General features: G+C 39.7%; 2 protein-coding genes across 6 annotated transcripts in view; one reads left to right on the top strand and one right to left on the bottom strand.

Moving 5' to 3' along the window:
* phf11 (PHD finger protein 11) overlaps nt 1-12,575 on the top strand; it is a 40,226-nt gene extending 27,651 nt beyond the window's left edge. The window contains exons 11-17 of one of the 3 annotated variants that reach the window (XR_004413998.1): nt 1,677-1,725; nt 3,964-4,019; nt 5,650-5,749; nt 8,072-8,203; nt 9,663-9,734; nt 10,244-10,487; nt 10,541-12,575. Coding sequence is in view for 2 of the 3 variants with exons in the window: in XM_033032812.1 (XP_032888703.1) it covers nt 1,677-1,725; nt 3,964-4,019; nt 5,650-5,749; nt 8,072-8,203; nt 9,663-9,734; nt 10,244-10,368 (534 nt within the window). In the remaining variant the exon portion in view is untranslated. Of the gene's footprint in view, nt 1-1,676; nt 1,726-3,963; nt 4,020-5,649; nt 5,750-8,071; nt 8,204-9,662; nt 9,735-10,243 lie in introns of all 3 variants that reach the window. The other 2 variants (XM_033032812.1, XM_033032813.1) reach the window with 2 other exon arrangements.
* Nucleotides 1-18,955, bottom strand: part of rcbtb1 (RCC1 and BTB domain containing protein 1) — a 51,024-nt gene that overhangs the window by 3,288 nt on the left and 28,781 nt on the right. Inside the window, exons 11-12 of one of the 3 annotated variants that reach the window (XM_033032811.1) lie at nt 18,014-18,144; nt 15,812-15,961 (exon numbers count right to left, since the gene is read on the bottom strand). In XM_033032811.1, the coding sequence (XP_032888702.1) occupies nt 15,821-15,961; nt 18,014-18,144 (272 nt within the window). In that variant the 3' untranslated portion in view covers nt 15,812-15,820. Of the gene's footprint in view, nt 1-15,439; nt 15,962-18,013; nt 18,145-18,955 lie in introns of those variants that run through there. The other 2 variants (XM_033032810.1, XR_004413997.1) reach the window with 2 other exon arrangements.

Here is an 18,955-nt window from a genome sequence, read left to right as displayed (position 1 = left end):
ATGAATGGGAGAAATTACTCAAATACAGTTGTGCCAAGCTTGTAGCGACATACCCAAAAAGACGAGGCTGAATTCTCTGCCAAAGGTGCCTCAACAAAGTACTGAGTAAAGGGTCTGAATACTTATGTAAATTGTGATATTTCAGTTATTTATTTTTAATTAGTTTGCAAAAATATCTAAACATCTGTTCTCGCTTTTTTATTATGGGGTATTGTGTGTAGATTGCTGATAAAAAAATAATTTTGTCAATTTTAGAATAAGGCTGTGATGTAACAAAATGTGGAAAAAGTGAAGGGGTCTGAATACTTTCTGAATGCACTGTATACTCCATTGTAACAATACCCAATGGTTTGGAATGGTTCTACCAGTTGGGCACCATCAATGCCCTGATTATGCTAATCAATGAAGGTTGACTGTATTTAGAAACATAGAAACATAGAAATTAGGTGCAGGAGTAGGCCATTTGGCCCTTCGAGCCTGCACCGCCATTCAATATGATCATGGCTGATCATCCAACTCAGTATCCCGTACCTGCCTTCTCTCCATACCCTCTGATCCCCTTAGCCACAAGGGCCACATCTAACTCCCTCTTAAATATAGCCAATGAACTGGCCTCGACTACCCTCTGTGGCAGGGAGTTCCAGAGATTCACCACTCTCTGTGTGAAAAAAGTTCTTCTCATCTCGGTTTTAAAGGATTTCCCCCTTATCCTTAAGCTGTGACCCCTTGTCCTGGACTTCCCCAACATCGGGAGCAATCTTCCTGCATCTAGCCTGTCCAACCCCTTAAGAATTTTGTAAGTTTCTATAAGATCCCCTCTCAATCTCCTAAATTCTAGAGAGTATAAACCAAGTCTATCCAGTCTTTCTTCATAAGACAGTCCTGACATCCCAGGAATCAGTCTGGTGAACCTTCTCTGCACTCCCTCTATGGAAATAATGTCCTTCCTCAGATTTGGAGACCAAAACTGTACGCAATACTCCAGGTGTGGTCTCACCAAGACCCTGTACAACTGCAGTAGAACCTCCCTGCTCCTATACTCAAATCCCTTTGCTATGAAAGCTAACATACCATTCGCTTTCTTCACTGCCTGCTGCACCTGCATGCCCACTTTCAATGACTGGTGTACCATGACACCCAGGTCTCGCTGCATCTCCCCTTTTCCTAGTCGGCCACCATTTAGTCATATTTGCGTTGATTCTACTCCCATAACAACTTGCTGAGTGTTTCCAGCATTTCCTTTTTATGTTTTAACCAAGTTGATTCCATGAAATAGTAGTGATATTAGTTATATTAACTGAATAAAAAACAAAATTATCATGTATGACTTGAGTACATTTTTAGGATATCATGTCACAGGAGGAAGCCATTCAACTGAGACTGCATTTCGCAAAAAGACATTAAATTAGACCCATAACAATGCTATCTCTAAGTCAGTAATATTTTCCATTTCCATTTATATCTAATTATTTTAAGTCGTAATTAAATCTTCCACTTTTTCAGGGAATGTGGTCTAAAACATAAGTCACAATGCAAAACAAATTTACCACTTCAGATCTGTTGCTGTTATGTTAAATCCGTACTTTCTCGTCACCAACTAATACGTTTTTCAAAGAAATACATTATGCATTTTCCTGCTTGTATTTAAACTAGTAGCATTTTTGTTTCTCTTTCAGGCAACTGTTTCTACTGGAAATCCAACTCTTTGTACCCGTCCCATGTTAGGTATGATCATGGTTTTTGATTGCACTGGCTGAGTTAAAATGTAAACAAATGATGGGCTAAGTATAGGCTTCAGAGTGTGTTGGCAATTAATCAGTCATTTGTGAATAGTGTGGCGCAGCATTCTTCTGAAGGAAGTATACAAAACTAATAGAAAAAGACCATTCAGCCATACCCGTCTGCTGTATACCACGTGATTCTTTCCTTATTCCATCTTCCTCATCCCAACTTCAATGCTTGCTTCGAAGTAATAATTCTTGTTGCTTTTTATGCAATTTGGCTCGTTTCTGTGCACATAAAGTTCATGAAATTTCTATTGTTTCCCCATCAGATTGATTTATGCCAATACCTTGTGTTTTATGGCGTCTAAGGTTATTGCTAAATCTTTTCACAAAATAAAAGCCCCCATCTGTTCATTTGTTTCTAATTCTGTTGTGAATTCTCAGTTCTTGTAAATTGATTTTTTTGCAATTTCTCTCATGATTCTCTGTCCTATTTTATGGGAAATAGCTAGAAAGGTCATAGTGCTAGTGCTAAGTGCAGCCATAATTCAAATTCATTCGAATGTTACAAATGTGCCCTCCATAATGTTTGGGACAAAGACCCATCATTTATTTATTTTCCTCTGTACTCCACAATTTGATATTTGTAATAGAAAAAAAATCACATGTGGTTAAAGTGCATATTGTCAGATTTTATTAAAGGGCATTTTTATACATTTTGGTTTCATCATGTAGAAATTACAGCTGTGTTTATACATAGTCCCCCCCATTTCAGGGCACCATAATGTTTGGGACACATGGCTTCACCGGTGTTTGTAATTGCTCAGGTGTCTTTGTCCCAAACATTATGGAAGGCACTGTATAACCTCAGAATAAAAAAAACTGCAATGTTAACTTTTCAGTTACTTTGCTGACTTACGATCCTGCTTTAAATGATGTGCTGTCCTTTATCGTTGCTTTTGTTTCTTTTCCACGTTATTTTTTTCCTAAGTTTTTTTTCTACCAGACTCCATTACTTCTCATATTCATTGGTCACTTATGAGACCATGTCTGCAAATGTTCTGACTTTGGCCGTACTAAGTTTTATTTTCCCAAGTTGTTAGCTGTAGTCCTGATTTGGTATCATAAGTTTATGTTGTTAAAGTTGCTTCTCCCCAAACCATAGTGTAAGTGATGAGAAACAGCAATTTCAAAACTGATTATAGCATCGTTTTTGTGCTATTGGAACAATTAATCATGACTGAAACTTTTAGATTCTATTGTATTTCTTTCTTAAATTTCTGGAGCCTTTTCTATTAAGTATTCCAGTATATATCCTGGCATCATCATCACCCAAACTGTTTTTTTGCAGCGGGAAGTACTCCAGTGGGTCAGATAGCATCACTAGAGAAAAGGAATGTGTGACGTTTCGGGTCGAGCTCTTGTGTGTGGCTGGTGCCACACTTGAGGTTTTCGAAGTCATTCTCAGTGTTCCTCCTACACTTTGAGTACTTGAGCACTTTCTTACATCTTTCCGCCAAAATCTTGTCCTCTTTTATGAAATATTGTATGTGCAAACTAGATCTCCGTTACTTCCACCCAGGATACATGTGTTGCATACAATTCCGGCCTAGAATTGTTTTTCCTTTAGTTTTGATAGTTTATTACTTTTCCCATTCTTTTTGAATGGGATCGATATCTTTGATTTAAAATTATGCTTTGTTCAATATTTCTGACCATTCTCTGCCATTCTGTGTGTTCATCTTGCTCATGTTTTATACCTCTAATTAAATCTCAAATTTTCCCTTTAATAACATTCCTGTAGAACACTATACTTTTTTTTTCAATATTACTTCAACTTTTTAATTAATTTTGTTCCTAAATTGTTTTCTTTAGTCCTCCTTTGGTGTCGAAGAATTTCTTTTCTTCTAATTCTTTGTGGTAACCTGCATATTTCTCTTGCACTGAGGAAATGTCTCGACCCGAAACGTCACCCATTCCTTCTGTCCAGAGATGCTGCCTGTCCCGCTGAGTTACTCCAGCATTTTGTGTCTACCTTCTATTTCACTTGAACTTTTGATTATGCCTTTAAAATAACCTTTTTTGTTATTTTCTTTTTGTTCAAGGTTTATTTGCAGTTTGTTATGTTCTACCTGCATGCTCTCAAAAAGGAAGCGAATCTATGCATTTTTAAAATAAAATTTAAAATATTCTTGACTGTCTGAGACTGTCATAATTAAGTTTATGCTTCTTTCTACAGGGGAAAATGAGCCAAACAATGAAAACTGCAGTGATGCAAGCACAAATATAGATCAGGTAACATAAAGTTGAAATGTAGTGAAAAAATATTGAAATTCCCATGTACCAAATTTACGAAGTTACAAGATTGCCAGTGATTGAAGTACAATGCAAAGTAGAATTTCAATTTTGTCTGCAGTAGAGAACCTGACTAAGAATCAATAATTAATTTGTTGTGCATGCTTTTTTTTTCACCCTTCACGTTGCCAAATAATTAAATACCTTGTGGGTTTATTTAAAATAAAACAATCTTAGTCTATAAAAGATGACCATAAACCGATGATATTCAGATTTGATGAATCGGATTTGATATTCACTTGAATCAGGTTGACTCTAACTCAGTTATCCTGAGGGAGAAGGCATCCTTGCTAGCTTGGTTAGTGAAATACTGCTCAATACCATTACTCAAAGCAAGACGTTATTGTTTTGACTCAACATCAGAAAATTCCATCTGTATTGAGAGCAGAAGCAGGACTGTGGTACCCTCAAAGGCAGAAATTCAGCCTATGTAAACTACTGACAGACTCATGACATTGTGGGCTGAAGGGCCTGCTCCCAGGCTGTTCACTTCCAAAATGTGTGGTTGTTTAATTTTGTCAAGCTTGGGATGAGGCTTGGATATCATTGGGGGATATCTAGAATTTATTTGAAAACCAGTATGTCTTAAGCCTGAAACGTTCATTCTATTTCTCTTCCCACTGATGTGGCCTGACCTGAGAGTTTTCAATATTTGCTGTCTTAGGATTTCTACCTTTTGTGGGAATCAATACCGTTTGATGTTTTGCATGTAGTTAATCAAAATTTAAGTTCTATATGTATGTAAGTAAGTAATTTTTATTTATATAGCACTTTTAATCAAATCACGTTGAGGCCAAAGTGCTTTACAGAGAAGAAATCAGATAACCATGCATCCATATAAAATAAAAATAAAAAAAAAGACACAACACTATAGAATTTAACACGAACGTCCCCCCCACAGCAGAATCAACACTTTCCACTGCGAGGGAAGGCACTAAAATGTCCAGTCCTCCTCCTCTTAGTTCACCCGAGGTTGGGGCCTATTTGAGGCCTCCGCAGTCGCTGCAACGGCTGCCCGATGTCATATGATATTGAACTGAAAAATTTCTGAAGAAAAATATTGCTTCAAGCCAGGTTGGGTTATAATAGCACCCAAGCAATGTGCAGCAGAATCAGGCACACCCATGCTTTCTCAGAAATTCCTTCACCAAGAGGCCCCATGCTTCTTGCAGGAAAGAAAGGAGGCCTATGAATGTGGTCCAGTATCAGCTCAGCAACCACATAACAGTTGAGAACCACCAGCTAGGAAAAATATCTTATTATTCATAGAAACACAGAAAATAGGCGCAGGAGTAGGTCATTCGGCCATTCGAGCCTGCACCGCCATTCAATATGATCATGGCTGATCATCCAACTCAGTATCCTGTACCTGCCTTCTCTCCATACCCCCTGATCCCTTTATCCACAAGGACCACATCTAACTCCCTCTTAAATATAGCCAATGAGCTGGCCTCAACTGCTTTCTGTTGCAGAGAATTCCACTGATTCACCACTCACCTTGTGGTGGAGAGGTTTGGGAGCTCTAGGTCTAAAATCCCAGGATCAAACTTAAACTTGTGTTTTCTTACAGTGCGAAGTCCACGAGGAGATTGATGATGTGCAACAGGACGTTCATGGGGAGATCATAGAAAGGACATCAACTCCAATCACAGAACCTTGTGAGCAATCGAGTAATAAAAGATAAACTGTATATAATAATAATAATAATACATTTTATTTAATGGGCGCCTTTCAGACATCTCAAGGACACCTTACATAGTAATCGGAATAAAAACATATAATCGGAATAGAACAAGTAAAAAAGACATCACAGAGACACAAATTAAAAACAGAATTCAATCCAAAAACAGAAAATCAAAAACAGTGTGAAGAGAGAGCAGCGGCAGCCAAAGCGCGCCAGCGTCCACCTCTCTTCACGGCAGCCATCTTGGACACAGACCTACAGGACTACAATTAGACAAAAAAATCATCCCCCCACAGTGGATACCACTGTGGGGGAAGGCACAATGTCCAGTCCCCACCCCATGTTCACCCCAAAGTCAGGCCTATTGAGGCCACCGCAATTGCCTCTACGGAGGCCCGATGTCCCTGGCCGTTCTCACCAGGTGGTCTTGCCCCGGCGTCGGGAGAGTCCTTTCGGTGGCTGGGCCACCTGGAACGGCCGCTACCTGGTTGGAGCCCGCGGCTGCCGAAGCCGACAAGGCCGCGCCGGTTTGGAGCTCCCAGGCTACCGATGATAAAGTCGGCGCCGCCTCTCCGCACTGCCGCCTCTCCGCTCCGCAGACCCGCAGCCCGGAGATGTTGCTCTCGGCGGTCCAGCTCGCCAGAGCTCCAGCGCGGTGACCCAGGCAAGGCGTCGCCCGCTCCACTCCGCTCCAGCGCTCCAACGCTGTGCCGCCGCCGAGGCCGAGGTGCTGGGTGGTCCCCACCAGGAAACGGCGCTCCAAGCACACAGGTAGGCCACGAGGACGGGTCGACGGGCAGCCCGGAGAAAAAGCTGCCACACCGACCAGGTAGGGACCTAGAAACAAAGTTACACCTACCCCCCCACATTAAAAGACCATATCCCCTACAAACAAAAAAACAGGACTCACTAAAAACTATTAAAAAAACGAATTTAAAACGGACGGCTGCTGGCTAGCAGCCGTTCACCAAGATGGCTCCTCCTATATGATAAATCAAGTTGAGCTACTGCATGCTTAATTCTGTTAGATGGTGCAACTGCTCAAGGAGCTGCTCCCTTTTATTTGGTTTGATAGTTTTTAACATAGTATTTTAATAAATGAAATAGTTGCTCTTGGATGCCAATTTTACTGATAGTTTGTAGGAGGTTGGCAGTTGTGAGATATATACATGACATTGCTTTACAGCTGGATTAAAACAGTGATTCAATGTGTTGATCAATGTAAATTTCATCGAGTGAAGAGTTTATTTGAAAATGATCATTAAACAAAATGACACTTAGTTCAAGTGGCATTTCAGATTTTAATTATCATATTTATAACTAATCATATTCTATTTTGGTTTCATTCCAAATATTCCAAGGTCACTTCACTTCCCAACTTTTTCAGAGACACAAATATCTTTCATTAATCCACAACTGGCAGAGATTCGGCTGCATTTAATTCTTGACAACCAGTTGTAAGCTAAATTTTGCAAAGTTGTTATAGGAATTTTTTAATCCCACAGGGGTAATAGGGTAAATAGAGAGCCGGATTTGTTATACATTGTGAAAACTGTGAGCCCTTAGATATCTGCATGATTTGACGTATAACCAACAACAAACCAGCATTTTATGTTTCCACTTTTATTTGCATGTGATTTGGGGAATGTGTACTTTATTGGTTGTTATTCTGATGTATCGCCTTTCCTGGGTGAAGTTAAACCAGTTTGTTTATTTCCTTCAATTATGAACTAGTACCATCATTTTTTGTTCCTGGCTCATAGATTTGTTGTCACCATTGAATTAATATTGACCATTTACTGCGTAATAAAAGGCCATTTGACATAACTGGTCCATCCCATGATATATTTCCCCATCCTTCTGCCCAACTTCTTCAAACTCAACACAACTTGCTTTCTTTCGCCCTCTGTACCCAGATTTCAAATTATTTCTCCCCTCTGTTACCTGACAACCTATGTGCGGCTGGTTCTGTGCTATGATCAATTTACCTAATATCCCAAATCCATTAAGATATATGGCTTTTTTCCAAATGAAAAAAAAAACTCCACAGAAAGTAAGCCTGCCCAACATGTGCACAGGAAAATTGCCTGACTTTCACTAATTGACCATCATATCAACTCCTATATTTCACTTTTCCCTTTGTTCTATTTTCATACCTGTCTCTCTTAACCGTCTGGTCCCTGTGGCCTAGTCGTAGGAATTAAAGTGTGTTTGGGATGAAGGTACTTAGAAGGGAACTACCGAAGTGATCTATACTCTGAAAATATGTAATTTCTCTACAGTTAAGTCATTCCCAATTTCTGATCAGCTGCAGGACAAGCAGAGAACTTCTGGAAGATGTGCAAGGAAGCTCGGTGTTTGGAGAATATTTTCTTGATGATCCAGAAAAATCTGAGTTCTATTCAGCAAAAAATAGCGAATGGAATTGCCACCAGTAAAGGTACATTTGTACAGATATTTATCTTGCCCCATTTTTGTTTAAACAGGTGATACCATAAAATAGAGATTGTCCCTTGATGGCCTAAACTTATAATATATTACATTGGGGCTGTGTATCATTTTTTTCCACTATAACTTTCCCTTCACCTGAGACTGAATTGCTGGAATCTAAAGTAAAAAAAAAACAACTGCTGGATTTACTTATGCCAGGCAGCATCTGCGGAAGAAATGGACAGATAACTTTCAGGTTCGGTACCCGAAAGGTTGGCTGCCCATTATTGTTCCCCTTCTTCACTTTTCTCCTGCATTCTCAATGTCATTGGGTTAAAGCACAAAATCTGATTCACCTGCTCACTGGTTTGAGTTTCTTTATATTAATTTGTGTCTTAGTTCCTCTAATTCTGGGCAAAGACTCATTCCTAGTACTACAATACAATAGATATGTTTTGAAACACTTAGCAACAACATTGAAGTGTTCCTTGGAAGTTGCCTGCCCTGCCAAGCACTTTGTTTCTCTTTCAGAATTCATACTGCAGTGTTGTGCGATTTTTATTACTTATTCTGCATGTTTCATCCCTTCCATCTCCATGTTCTTCCACAATTACAACAGGATATTCTCGACTCTCTTGGCAGAACTACCTGTACTCCTGTCACAGGAGACCCTGAAAATGCCACAAATGTTTCCCTAGAATAAATATACAAACGTGTTAATGTAATCCCAGGCACATTAAAGCATCCATCCAGTGAAGCTCTGCTGGTTTTACTTCATCCAGGGCAACAGTTTGCATTATGTACTGAAAAGGTTTGTAAGGACCTTGATGAGGTAGATGTGGAGTACGTTTCCCATTCCCGGGTATGTCTACTGGTGGTTGGGGAGTTCCCACAGTCAAAATAAAGATCAGCCATTCAGAACAGAGATAACTTTATTCAGCCCAAGGGTCGCAAATCTTTGGTATTCTTTGGACATGACCTATTGCAGCTCAGTCACAAATCCTATTCAAAACTGACATTGCTAGATTTTTAAAATTTAATGGTTTGAAGGCACATTGGGTTAGTATGGGGAAAGTGCCAAAAAGGAGCTAATTTACTTACTCGCTGCCATTTCTTATGATACCATATGTTAATCAGTCAAATTTCATGTTTAGTGTTTTCTTTTATTTTCTTTTATTTAAGCCAGAATTATTAGAATCTTAAGATTCAGGAAATTTAAGTTCCTCAAACTATATTTTTAATAAAAGCAAAGTACTGTGGAAATATTCCAGGTCAGGTCAAGTAACATCAATGAGGGAAGGAACAGTTAATGTTTCAGGTTGATGACTTAACTGAAAGGTTAACTCTCCACCTATGCTGTCTGATCTGCTGAGTATTTTCAGTGTTTTCTAATGTTATTTTAGATTTCTAGCATCGCATCTTCTTTACTACTTTACTTAAAGTTTACTTTCCTATTAATTATTTTTCAGACAACGAGGTTGCATGGACAATTCTTTTGACTGCGAATTCACTACAAGACATCATGTCGGAATTTCAGTCACGTAAGTATCAGCGCTTGAGCTTTAGTTTACTTTAGAGACGCAGCATGGAAACCGGCTCTTTGGCCCACTGAGACTGCGCCAACCAGCATTCACCCCGTACACTAGCACTATCCTATGCACTTGGGACAATTTACAATCTTTACCGAAGCCAATTAACTGTCCGTCTTTGGAATGTGGGAGGAAACTGGAGCACCCGGGGGAAACGCACGCGGTCACGGGGAGAACGAACAAACTCCGTACAGACAGCACCCGTAGTCAGGAGCTCTGAAACAAACAGAAAATGCTGCGACACTCAGCAGATCACGCAACACCTATAGTGGGAAAGCAGTAAGCAGAACTCATTCAAGATTTAAAAACATGTTATGTGATCATCTCGTTGCTGTGGGACACTGCTGTGCATCAATGAGCTGCTAAACTAATCACAGGAACCACTCTTAAAGTACTATATTAAATGTGAAAGGTATTCTATGAACACATCTCTCAACCTTATTTTCTTTGTTCTCCAACAGAAATACAAAAAAACATGCAGCATCTTGAAGAAGAAAAAATATCCTTGCAGAGACAAGATAATCTTGTTAAGGAGTTCGCAAAGTTAGCCCGTTCACTAAAGAAGAATGCCGAGAGAAAGAAATGACTACTCCAAGTGCTAAACTACCCTCTACATATAGGAAACAATATTTGTTTTGAGAATGAGTACGCTGACAATAACCAGAATGGAAGCAAACTCTGACTGCAGCTATTCTGGGGTTTGAAGTGCAACCTATCCGGGGGAAAACCTTTTACCTTCACCACCAGCAGCACACAAGGTTCAACTCACTCCAGTGCCATCTTTGGCAAGACTTTCTAGTTGTGCTGCTGTCTCCCTAATTGGGCAGGTTAATCTACACAAAGCAGCTTCTTATGAGTAACAAAAATCTGATTTTACTGGTTATTAGCTGGATTGAACCAGGTGTTAAGGGTAGAATATTTCCTCTTTTCTCTGCAGCAATTGTGAGGACCATGTCTGACCTTCCAGAAGATCTTCCCTCTGGATCACCTGACAGCATGGTGGCTGTGGCGAATGTTCCATCTCCAGTACATGCAGGCAATCTCCCAACCAACTGTCTGATTAGATACCCTAATATGGTCCTGTAAAGTTATCAATAATCACCTCTGGGTGCTTTCTCCAGAAGACATTCAAATCAATACAGATCCACCATCCATTTTTCCAACAACTAGTGGTCCTGCACCTCCTTTAATCCAGACAAATTTATGAGAGCAAACTTGAAATTCCCCCCCCCCCACCCCCCCTTAATTCCCCCAGAAAATGTGGTGCCTAGACTGGGTGAGGTGGCAGAACTCTGAACCTCCGCAATTGATCGGCGGGACAAATTTGCCCTCTGCTCTGGCTCTGCTGGAGCAGCAGATCTGTTTCCATAGCCCATTTCCAAGGCTAACTGTACAGGATCCCCGGCGGCCTGTTCACCTCCTCTTGGAGGCCGTGACCTCTGTTGGTCTGGCAAGACGGATAATCCTGCAAGGCTCTGGAAACAAAGGTGCCGGAAAATCAAAGATGTTCCTCTATTGGGTAGCTTGCTAACAGGCAGTAGATAAAACCTATGGGAAGAATTCTCACTCTCGGCCACGTCACCACCCGCTGGTCAGATTCTAAATGTTTACATTCACAATTTCAGTATCTGATACAACTTAACCAAAATTCAGGGCAAAATTTTTATGACGATGTCCAACTAAAAAAACTATGCTCTCATTGGTAACTTTTCCCCCCACTTTTAAAACATCTGAAGCTTAATCGCACATATACAAACTTTATTCCTCTCATAGTAGCTTTGTGTAGCTGGCCTCTTAAGCCTAATGAGATCATGGCTCATCAGTCCATAACTTCACTCAACTTCCCCATCTACCTGTGTATTGGTATTGGTTATGGTTAATTATTGTCATGTACATTGAGATAAAGTGAAAAGCTTTATTTCCATGCAATCCAGTCAACCCATACTATACACGATTACAATCCATACACCATACACAGATATAACAGGTTGTGCAAAGAAAAAGATGCCATAATGTTGCAGCATTACAGTTAGAGAAAAAAGTGCAAGGTCTGCAAAGAGGTAGGTTGGAAGATTAGAACTGCACCCTAGTTTATGAGAGGACTGTCAAGTAGTCTGTTAACAGTTGGGAAGAAACGGTTCCTGAAACTGTTTCAATCTGAAGCTTTGGAGGTACTTTCATGATTTTGTATCTTCTGCTCAACAGGGGAGGGGTGAAAATGGTCCTTGATTATGTTAATTGCTTTCCGAAGGCAGTATGAAGTGTAGATTGAGTCGATAGGGGGGAACAGGTGATGAAGGCTGGTCTAGGCCACATCCATAACACTGCAATTTCTTATGGTCTTGCCTCTCTGAGATAACTCAGGAAAAAATCTTATCCATACGTCTTAATGGGCAACCATTATTTTTAACGTGAACCCTGAGCTTTAGATTCCTCCACAGGAAAAAGCATCCTTTCCACAATCACACTGTCAAGAATCCTCGGGATCTTGTATGAATCAAATCGCCATTTACTCTTTTTAAACTCCATCTGATTCAAGCCTATCCTGTCCAACCTTTGTTTCATGGCAACCTGCCCATTCCAGGTATTAGTCTAATAAAACTTCCAAAGACTTGAGAACACAATTTTAGAATTCAAAGGAGTTTAACATTCATACATACTGTATTACTATCCATGGATGAACTCACTTATCAGCAAAAATCCAATGAGAACAGCAAAGCTAATTAACATTCATGAGAGACATTAAAATAAATTGTATTCCAATGTGCACACTGCAAAGAAACTATAAATAAATTAATTTAAATATCTGCAGATGCTGGTTTTCTGAAATAAAAGACAGAAAATGTTGTAAACACCCTGCAGGTCAGAGAGTCGCTGTGGAAAGAGCAACATAAAATGCTTCAGGTTGATGGATTTCAACCAGAAGTGTCAATTTTCTTTCTCCTTCCACAGATCCTGCTTGTATTACTGAGTGTTTCCAGCAATTTCTGTTTTTAAATGAAGTATTTTATTACATTTGTGGTTGTACTTTTACCCTGAAGATAATTTGCATCAATTCTTCGTGAACATATTTATAAGTTGTCGTGATGCTAACAAATCTGTGATTTAAGGTTTATTCAACAATGAAGGACTAATATTACAAGCAATTTGTCACAAAACCACAAGATGTACTGGACCACCAAAGATGTACTAAGAAACAGAGCTGAGTTGCCTGGACTTAGAGAACCAGGTTACCTGAGAGATTTAATCCCTGTTTCTAGTATGGAAACTGACAGGAGGCTTTACTCCGTCTCCATTTGTTGTTCCTTTTTTTTTTAACTTTGATTTATTTTCCCTCTTTTTCAATTTGAAATTAATCAGCCACAGTCTGGATAACATTTGACATTACAATAGCCAAATTAGATTGATAACATGAAATTTCCAGCTGCTTTATCAGAACAAACTATAATTTTACTGGAATGTGTAATCGATGCCGTTACTTATATTACTCCCGTAATTATTCTTCGTGAACTTAATTTGCTATAATGCACTTTGGGACGTTACAAAGTAATGAAAGAAGTGACTGTTAAGTCTTTGTCTCTATTTAATCTGGTAGAATATCAAAGAGATTGTATAATTTCAATGCAATGTCAAACAATTTACAAACCATTAATAACTATGTCTTGTGCAATAATAGCAAGAGTAAAATTAAGATGGAGAAACAAGATGCTCGAATCTTGAGCAAAACACACAGAGCTAGAGGAACTCTGAAGGTCAAGCAGCATCTGGAAAGGGAATGGACAGGCGATGTTTCAGGTCGGGATCAGTCAGATAATTTTTCTTTTTTTAAAAAGGTCCATGTTGCATTTTGTACTGATAAATTACTTTGACGAACTGAAAGAGTTTATAGCAGTTCTATCAAAGAGTAAAAGTATGCTGGATTGATTATATTAGGGCAAAGATATCCAGACTGCAGTATTATTTTTCTTGTTATTTACTGTCATTATTGTAATGCATGAATGTGTAATACTTTTCCTTTATAGAGTACACTGTAGAATTAGAATGTGACTAGAAAAAGAAAATTTAGCTCATTGCACCTTTTGTAGCTTTTTTAAGGAGTGGACAATCAGAATTTAAATACAAATGTATTAATTTGATTTTTAATATTCATTTAATTAATAAAAATAACTTGTGCAAACTGATGGACTTAGAGCCTCTCAATGATTTAGTGCTAGTGGGAATTAATTCTGAATACTTTAGAAACTAATGTTGCCAAAAAGAATTATGTTGGAATATATTTCCCAGAGATATATATTTACTTAGTGAATGCATGTTTGCAGCGCTGCAGGCAAGATGCCAATGGACAGATAACATCCTGTTTTACAGGGATGAAGGTTAAGAGTACAAGTAATGAGCCTGGCCAGGCGACTGGTGTAATTGTTGAATGGCATTTTGGGGATGGTGATCACAACTCCTTAAGTTTTAAGATTGTTTTGAATATGGAGAAGGCTGGACCTTGCCCAAAGGTACTAAATTGAATTAAAGCACTCTACAACATTATTAGGCAAGATTGCCAGAGGATACACTGGGAGCAGTTGTTCTGGATAAGCCCACATCTGACATGTGGGAATTGTTGATCTAAGTTCATAACCGGCATGTTCCAGTAAGGATGGCAAAGCAAGGGAACCTTGGATGACCAAAGAGGTTGTAAATTTGGTCAAAAAGATAGGAAGCACATGCATGGTTTAAATCAGTGGTTCTTAACCTTTTTGGCACCAGTACGCGCACACGTGAACAAAACACTGTATGTGGTATGTACCTTTGTTAGATTTCTAACCATGGCCTCAACAAATTGATATGTTATTTGTGTCCCCTTCATGATCCCCGGCAAAGCCCCAAACGACCCCCAGGTTAAGAACCACTGGTTTAAAAGGATGGAATACCACAGGGTCTTTCAGTAAGAAAGAAAGGAGGAAAGAACTCAAGCACATGATTAGAAGGGACAAAAGGGGCCATGAAATAAATGGCTTTGGTGAATCACAAAGCTTTTTATACCTACATTAAAAACAAGACGATAACCAGGGAGAAGAGGACAAGTAGGGCAACCTACTCTTGCAACTGCAGAACTAAAGCATGGAAAGTAAATCCATGGCGTTGGTAATAGCACCAAATTCACTGAAATCATTATCCACCATGCAGGTGGCATTTTTTTTTTGTGTTTTCCGTGTTATATGGAGCTGGCTAATGCTCCAGTATTCTCAATATCTTTAATGAGATCTATCAACAGAAGGATCCTGCATAAAAACAATGCTATAAATTGACCTATAGGACAGCAAAGTGATGTAGCTAGTAGAGCTGCCACCTCACTTCTCCAGCGATCTGCGATCTTGCAATTTTCCTCTGGGTGCTCCAGCTTCCCCCCACATCCAAAACACAAGCAAATTGGTAAGTTAATTGGCCACTGTAACTGCCCTTAGTATGTAGGCAAGTGAGGATCAGAGTAGGAGATGATGGGAACATAGGGAAAATAAAATGGATTGATATTGAAAGGACCAATGCAAAAATTGATCCTTGGTGGGATGAAGAGCCTGTTTACATGCTATATCTCTCTATAACTCCGTCATTCTGACAAACAAAATCACAACCTTGACATTTTGTTAAAATAAAGAACATTACAATTCTAATTGCCATGACTATTTATTGTGAAACACGACAGCTTTGTGACGTTAATGAAATGGAGATAATCTCCAGTTCAAAACAAGTAGTTACTGTCACATAATTGTTAAAAAGATTAATAAATTGGTGCCTACTACACACAATTTTGTAAGATTCATACACAACCATTTCTGTACAAGAGGACAGGAGTGTGATTATTTACATCCAGAAAGCTAACAGCAATCAAGCAGTGAGCCATAACATCAGTGCAGTTTTTAGTATTATACTGGCAGGAGTACAATGAGCTTGGTAGAAGACTACATATTTTGCATCAAATTCTCATTAAGTCATGGAAGAAATATATTTATAATAGAATTATATTTAAGCATATCTACCCAGCAAACTCAGTTTCTGAAGGCTCCACATTTGCTTGCCTTTCCAAAAAAATCTTTCAAGAGATCTCCATCCATTTGCCAAAATGCATCAGTGTTGATCACAGCAGTCAAATGATTCACACAAAATTTGAAGCAAAACTCTTCCAAATCCTACACACAAAGAAATAAAAGAAATTGAAGTAATAAATCATAGTAATCCAAGAAGATAGGCACAAGCTGTTGGAATAATTCAGCAGGACAGGCAACATGTCTGGAGAGATGGAATGGATCACCCAGGTTGAGAACTTTCTTCAGACTGAACTAGTCTTGACCCAAAACATCATCCATTCCTTCTCTCCAGAGATGCTGCCTATCCCGCTGAGTTATCCAGCATTTTGTGTCTATCTTCAGTGTAAACCAGCATTTGCAGTTCCTTTCTACACATAGTAATACAAGAGATAATTGGAAATAATTTGAGAGTTCATTTCCTGCTGCAATAAATTAAAAATTGTTTCTTTGTGCAAAACAGTCGCACTTTACTGATCAACAGGCAGTCAGGAAGACAAAGAGAGGAACTTGTGATGCTACAACCTGGATATATCTAGTTAGGTGGGTTTAGTTTATTATTGTCATGTGTACCGAGGTAGAGTGAAAAGCATTGTTTTGCATCCTATCCAAACAGATCAGATATACCATGCATTGATACACTCCATTCAAACTCGGGCACAAATGATAAAAGCGAGGGTAGAGCAATTGTATCGGATGGTAGTAAATCTTTCTCTGGGAAGAGGCACATAGAGTCACCACTCTCCGACGTCATTTTGGTGGTTTACCCCTAATTTTCCCAAATTCCCAATGAGTATTTCAAAGTTCAGGTTTAATGAAAATTTAATTCCTTTTGTGCTACTTTGCCAATGTCAGATTCTAATACGCCCCAGTCCCACTTAGGAAACCTGAACGGAAACCTCTGGAGACTTTGCGCCCCACCCAAGGTTTCCGTGCGGTTCCCGGAGGTTGCAGGTGGTTGCCAGAGGTTGCAGGTAGTGGAAGCAGGTAGGGAGACTGACAAAAACCTCCGGGATCCGCACGGAAACCTTGGGTGGGGAGCAAAGTCTCCAGAGGTTTCCGTTCAGGTTTCCTAAGTGGGACAGGGGCATTAGTTGCATGAAAGTAGCATGGGGAATGTTGTGGGAGGAGGTGGTGGTGGGCAGAGCTTTTCATGAGCTGTGAGGCCATGACTCTACAGCATAAAGGGTGACGATCACTGTTCAGCAGATCATGGGCATGATGCTGGGTTCTATGTTCTTGTCTTCAATTATATTTCCGCTGTCGACAAAATGACTGGGGTGCGGGAGGATACTGGAGCAGCCAGAGGAAGCCCACACAATCACAAAGTGTACATTGGACCTATCGGGGTTTGGATTGAACGGGGTCACTGGAGCTGAGGCAATAGCATTACCTGTTGCACCACTGTGCTACCCAATCACATCACCTAAGACCATGTTGCCAGTAACTGAACCTTCAGTCTTATATATATTTAATAAGTTATATAAAGGGCGGCATGGTGGCGCAACGGTAGAGCTGCTGCCTTACAGCGCCAGATTAGATCCTGACTACGGGTGCTGTCTGTACGGAGTTTGTACGTTCTCCCCATGACCTGCCAAGGTTTTCTCTGAGATCTTCGGTTGCCTCCCACACTACAATAGGTGAGATATAGGTTTGTTGGTTAATTGGCTTAGCATAAATGTGAAAATTGCGTGTGCGGACGTGGCGCCGACGGAAGAGAAGCCGAAGCAAAGAGGTTGAAGCCAAATAACCGAATGGAAACGAGGCCGAAACGCCAATAAACCGGAAGAGTACAAAGACAAAACGCCTACTGACTGAAAGGATGGGACGCCTAAATGCAAACTAACCGAAATGGCGGGACGCCTAAAAGCCAACGAACGGAAAAGCTGCGTCGCCTAAAAGCAAACTTACCGAATGGCCACTCTGTCGAAACTTCACCTACCCAAAAGGCGGCGTCGCCTACAGGCCAAAGGACCGACTGCCGCTCAACAGAAAAGTCCAATAATGGACATGACAGGGGATGGGGGGGGGGTATGTGTGTGTGTGTGTGTGTGTGTGTGTGTGTGTGTGTGTGTGTGTGTGTGTGTGTGTGTGTGTGTGTGTGTGTGTGTGTCTCTCTGTGTGTGTTTCACTCATGAACATTTCATGAACTCGCACCTTAGCATCGTATCGGACAGCTGCTGACAGCAACAAAAATGCGTTCTCCATAGTAATATCTCTCTTGATTATATCCTGGCACAGCTTCTTCACGGTTTCTTCACAGTAAGATGTAGCCAGATCCAGAAGCCCTGTGAAGAGTAAACTTAATCAATACTGTAAAACACCTCAAGTAAAATAAAACTAAAAGGTAAGGCAAGACAGAATAATGCGTTACACCCCACCCTATTACTATGACATACCGCACCATGCAATTACATTCATGCATTGGAGAATATATAAAGAATTTGCAGACAATTCAGTATCTACACTGCAGAGGTCATGTTTAATTCTAATAAAAAGGTAGAAAGAAGCAGTTTTGAGCATCTACAGTAGATTGTATGATAGTGCTGTGGGTGTCATTTTGGTACCAAATAAAGATATTTATCCCAAAACATTATTTAAAAGGACTTATTATTGTCTCACTGGTGCATACAAATTGGCTCTTGCAAATCTTACAATGGCAATGAATAGTAAAATGTGCTTTTGGGCAGCAATGTTCTGAAAGGCAATATATATGTATAAAGCATATAAATATGTTTTTTTGCCCATAACCTGGCAGCACCCAAGAATAAGTTGGCTGATTGAATAATAATTTTCCTTCACATGACTGCAGAACTGTGGCAGAGCCGGAAAATTTTAGTGCAAATGAGTTGTGACAATTTGAAAACTGTCTAAATACAATGCTTAAACGCATCCATCTTAGAAGAACAAGATGCTACTTAAGAAGTTTCAGAACTCTTCAGATTTTCCCAAATGTCTAGAGAAATCTCACCAGCTGTTTAGAATCGAATATCTAGATATACAGGCTCTTAGAAAGAGAGGTTGATTAGGAATAGTCAGCATGGGTTTGTGAGTAGGAGATCATGTCTCATGGATTTGATTGTTTTTTTAAAGAAGTAA

The sequence above is a fragment of the Amblyraja radiata genome, chromosome 14 (genome assembly GCF_010909765.2).
Source record: "Amblyraja radiata isolate CabotCenter1 chromosome 14, sAmbRad1.1.pri, whole genome shotgun sequence".
NCBI lineage: Eukaryota > Metazoa > Chordata > Chondrichthyes > Rajiformes > Rajidae > Amblyraja > Amblyraja radiata.
Note: the sequence above shows the minus strand (reverse complement) of the source record. Positions and strands in the feature narration are given on the sequence as shown.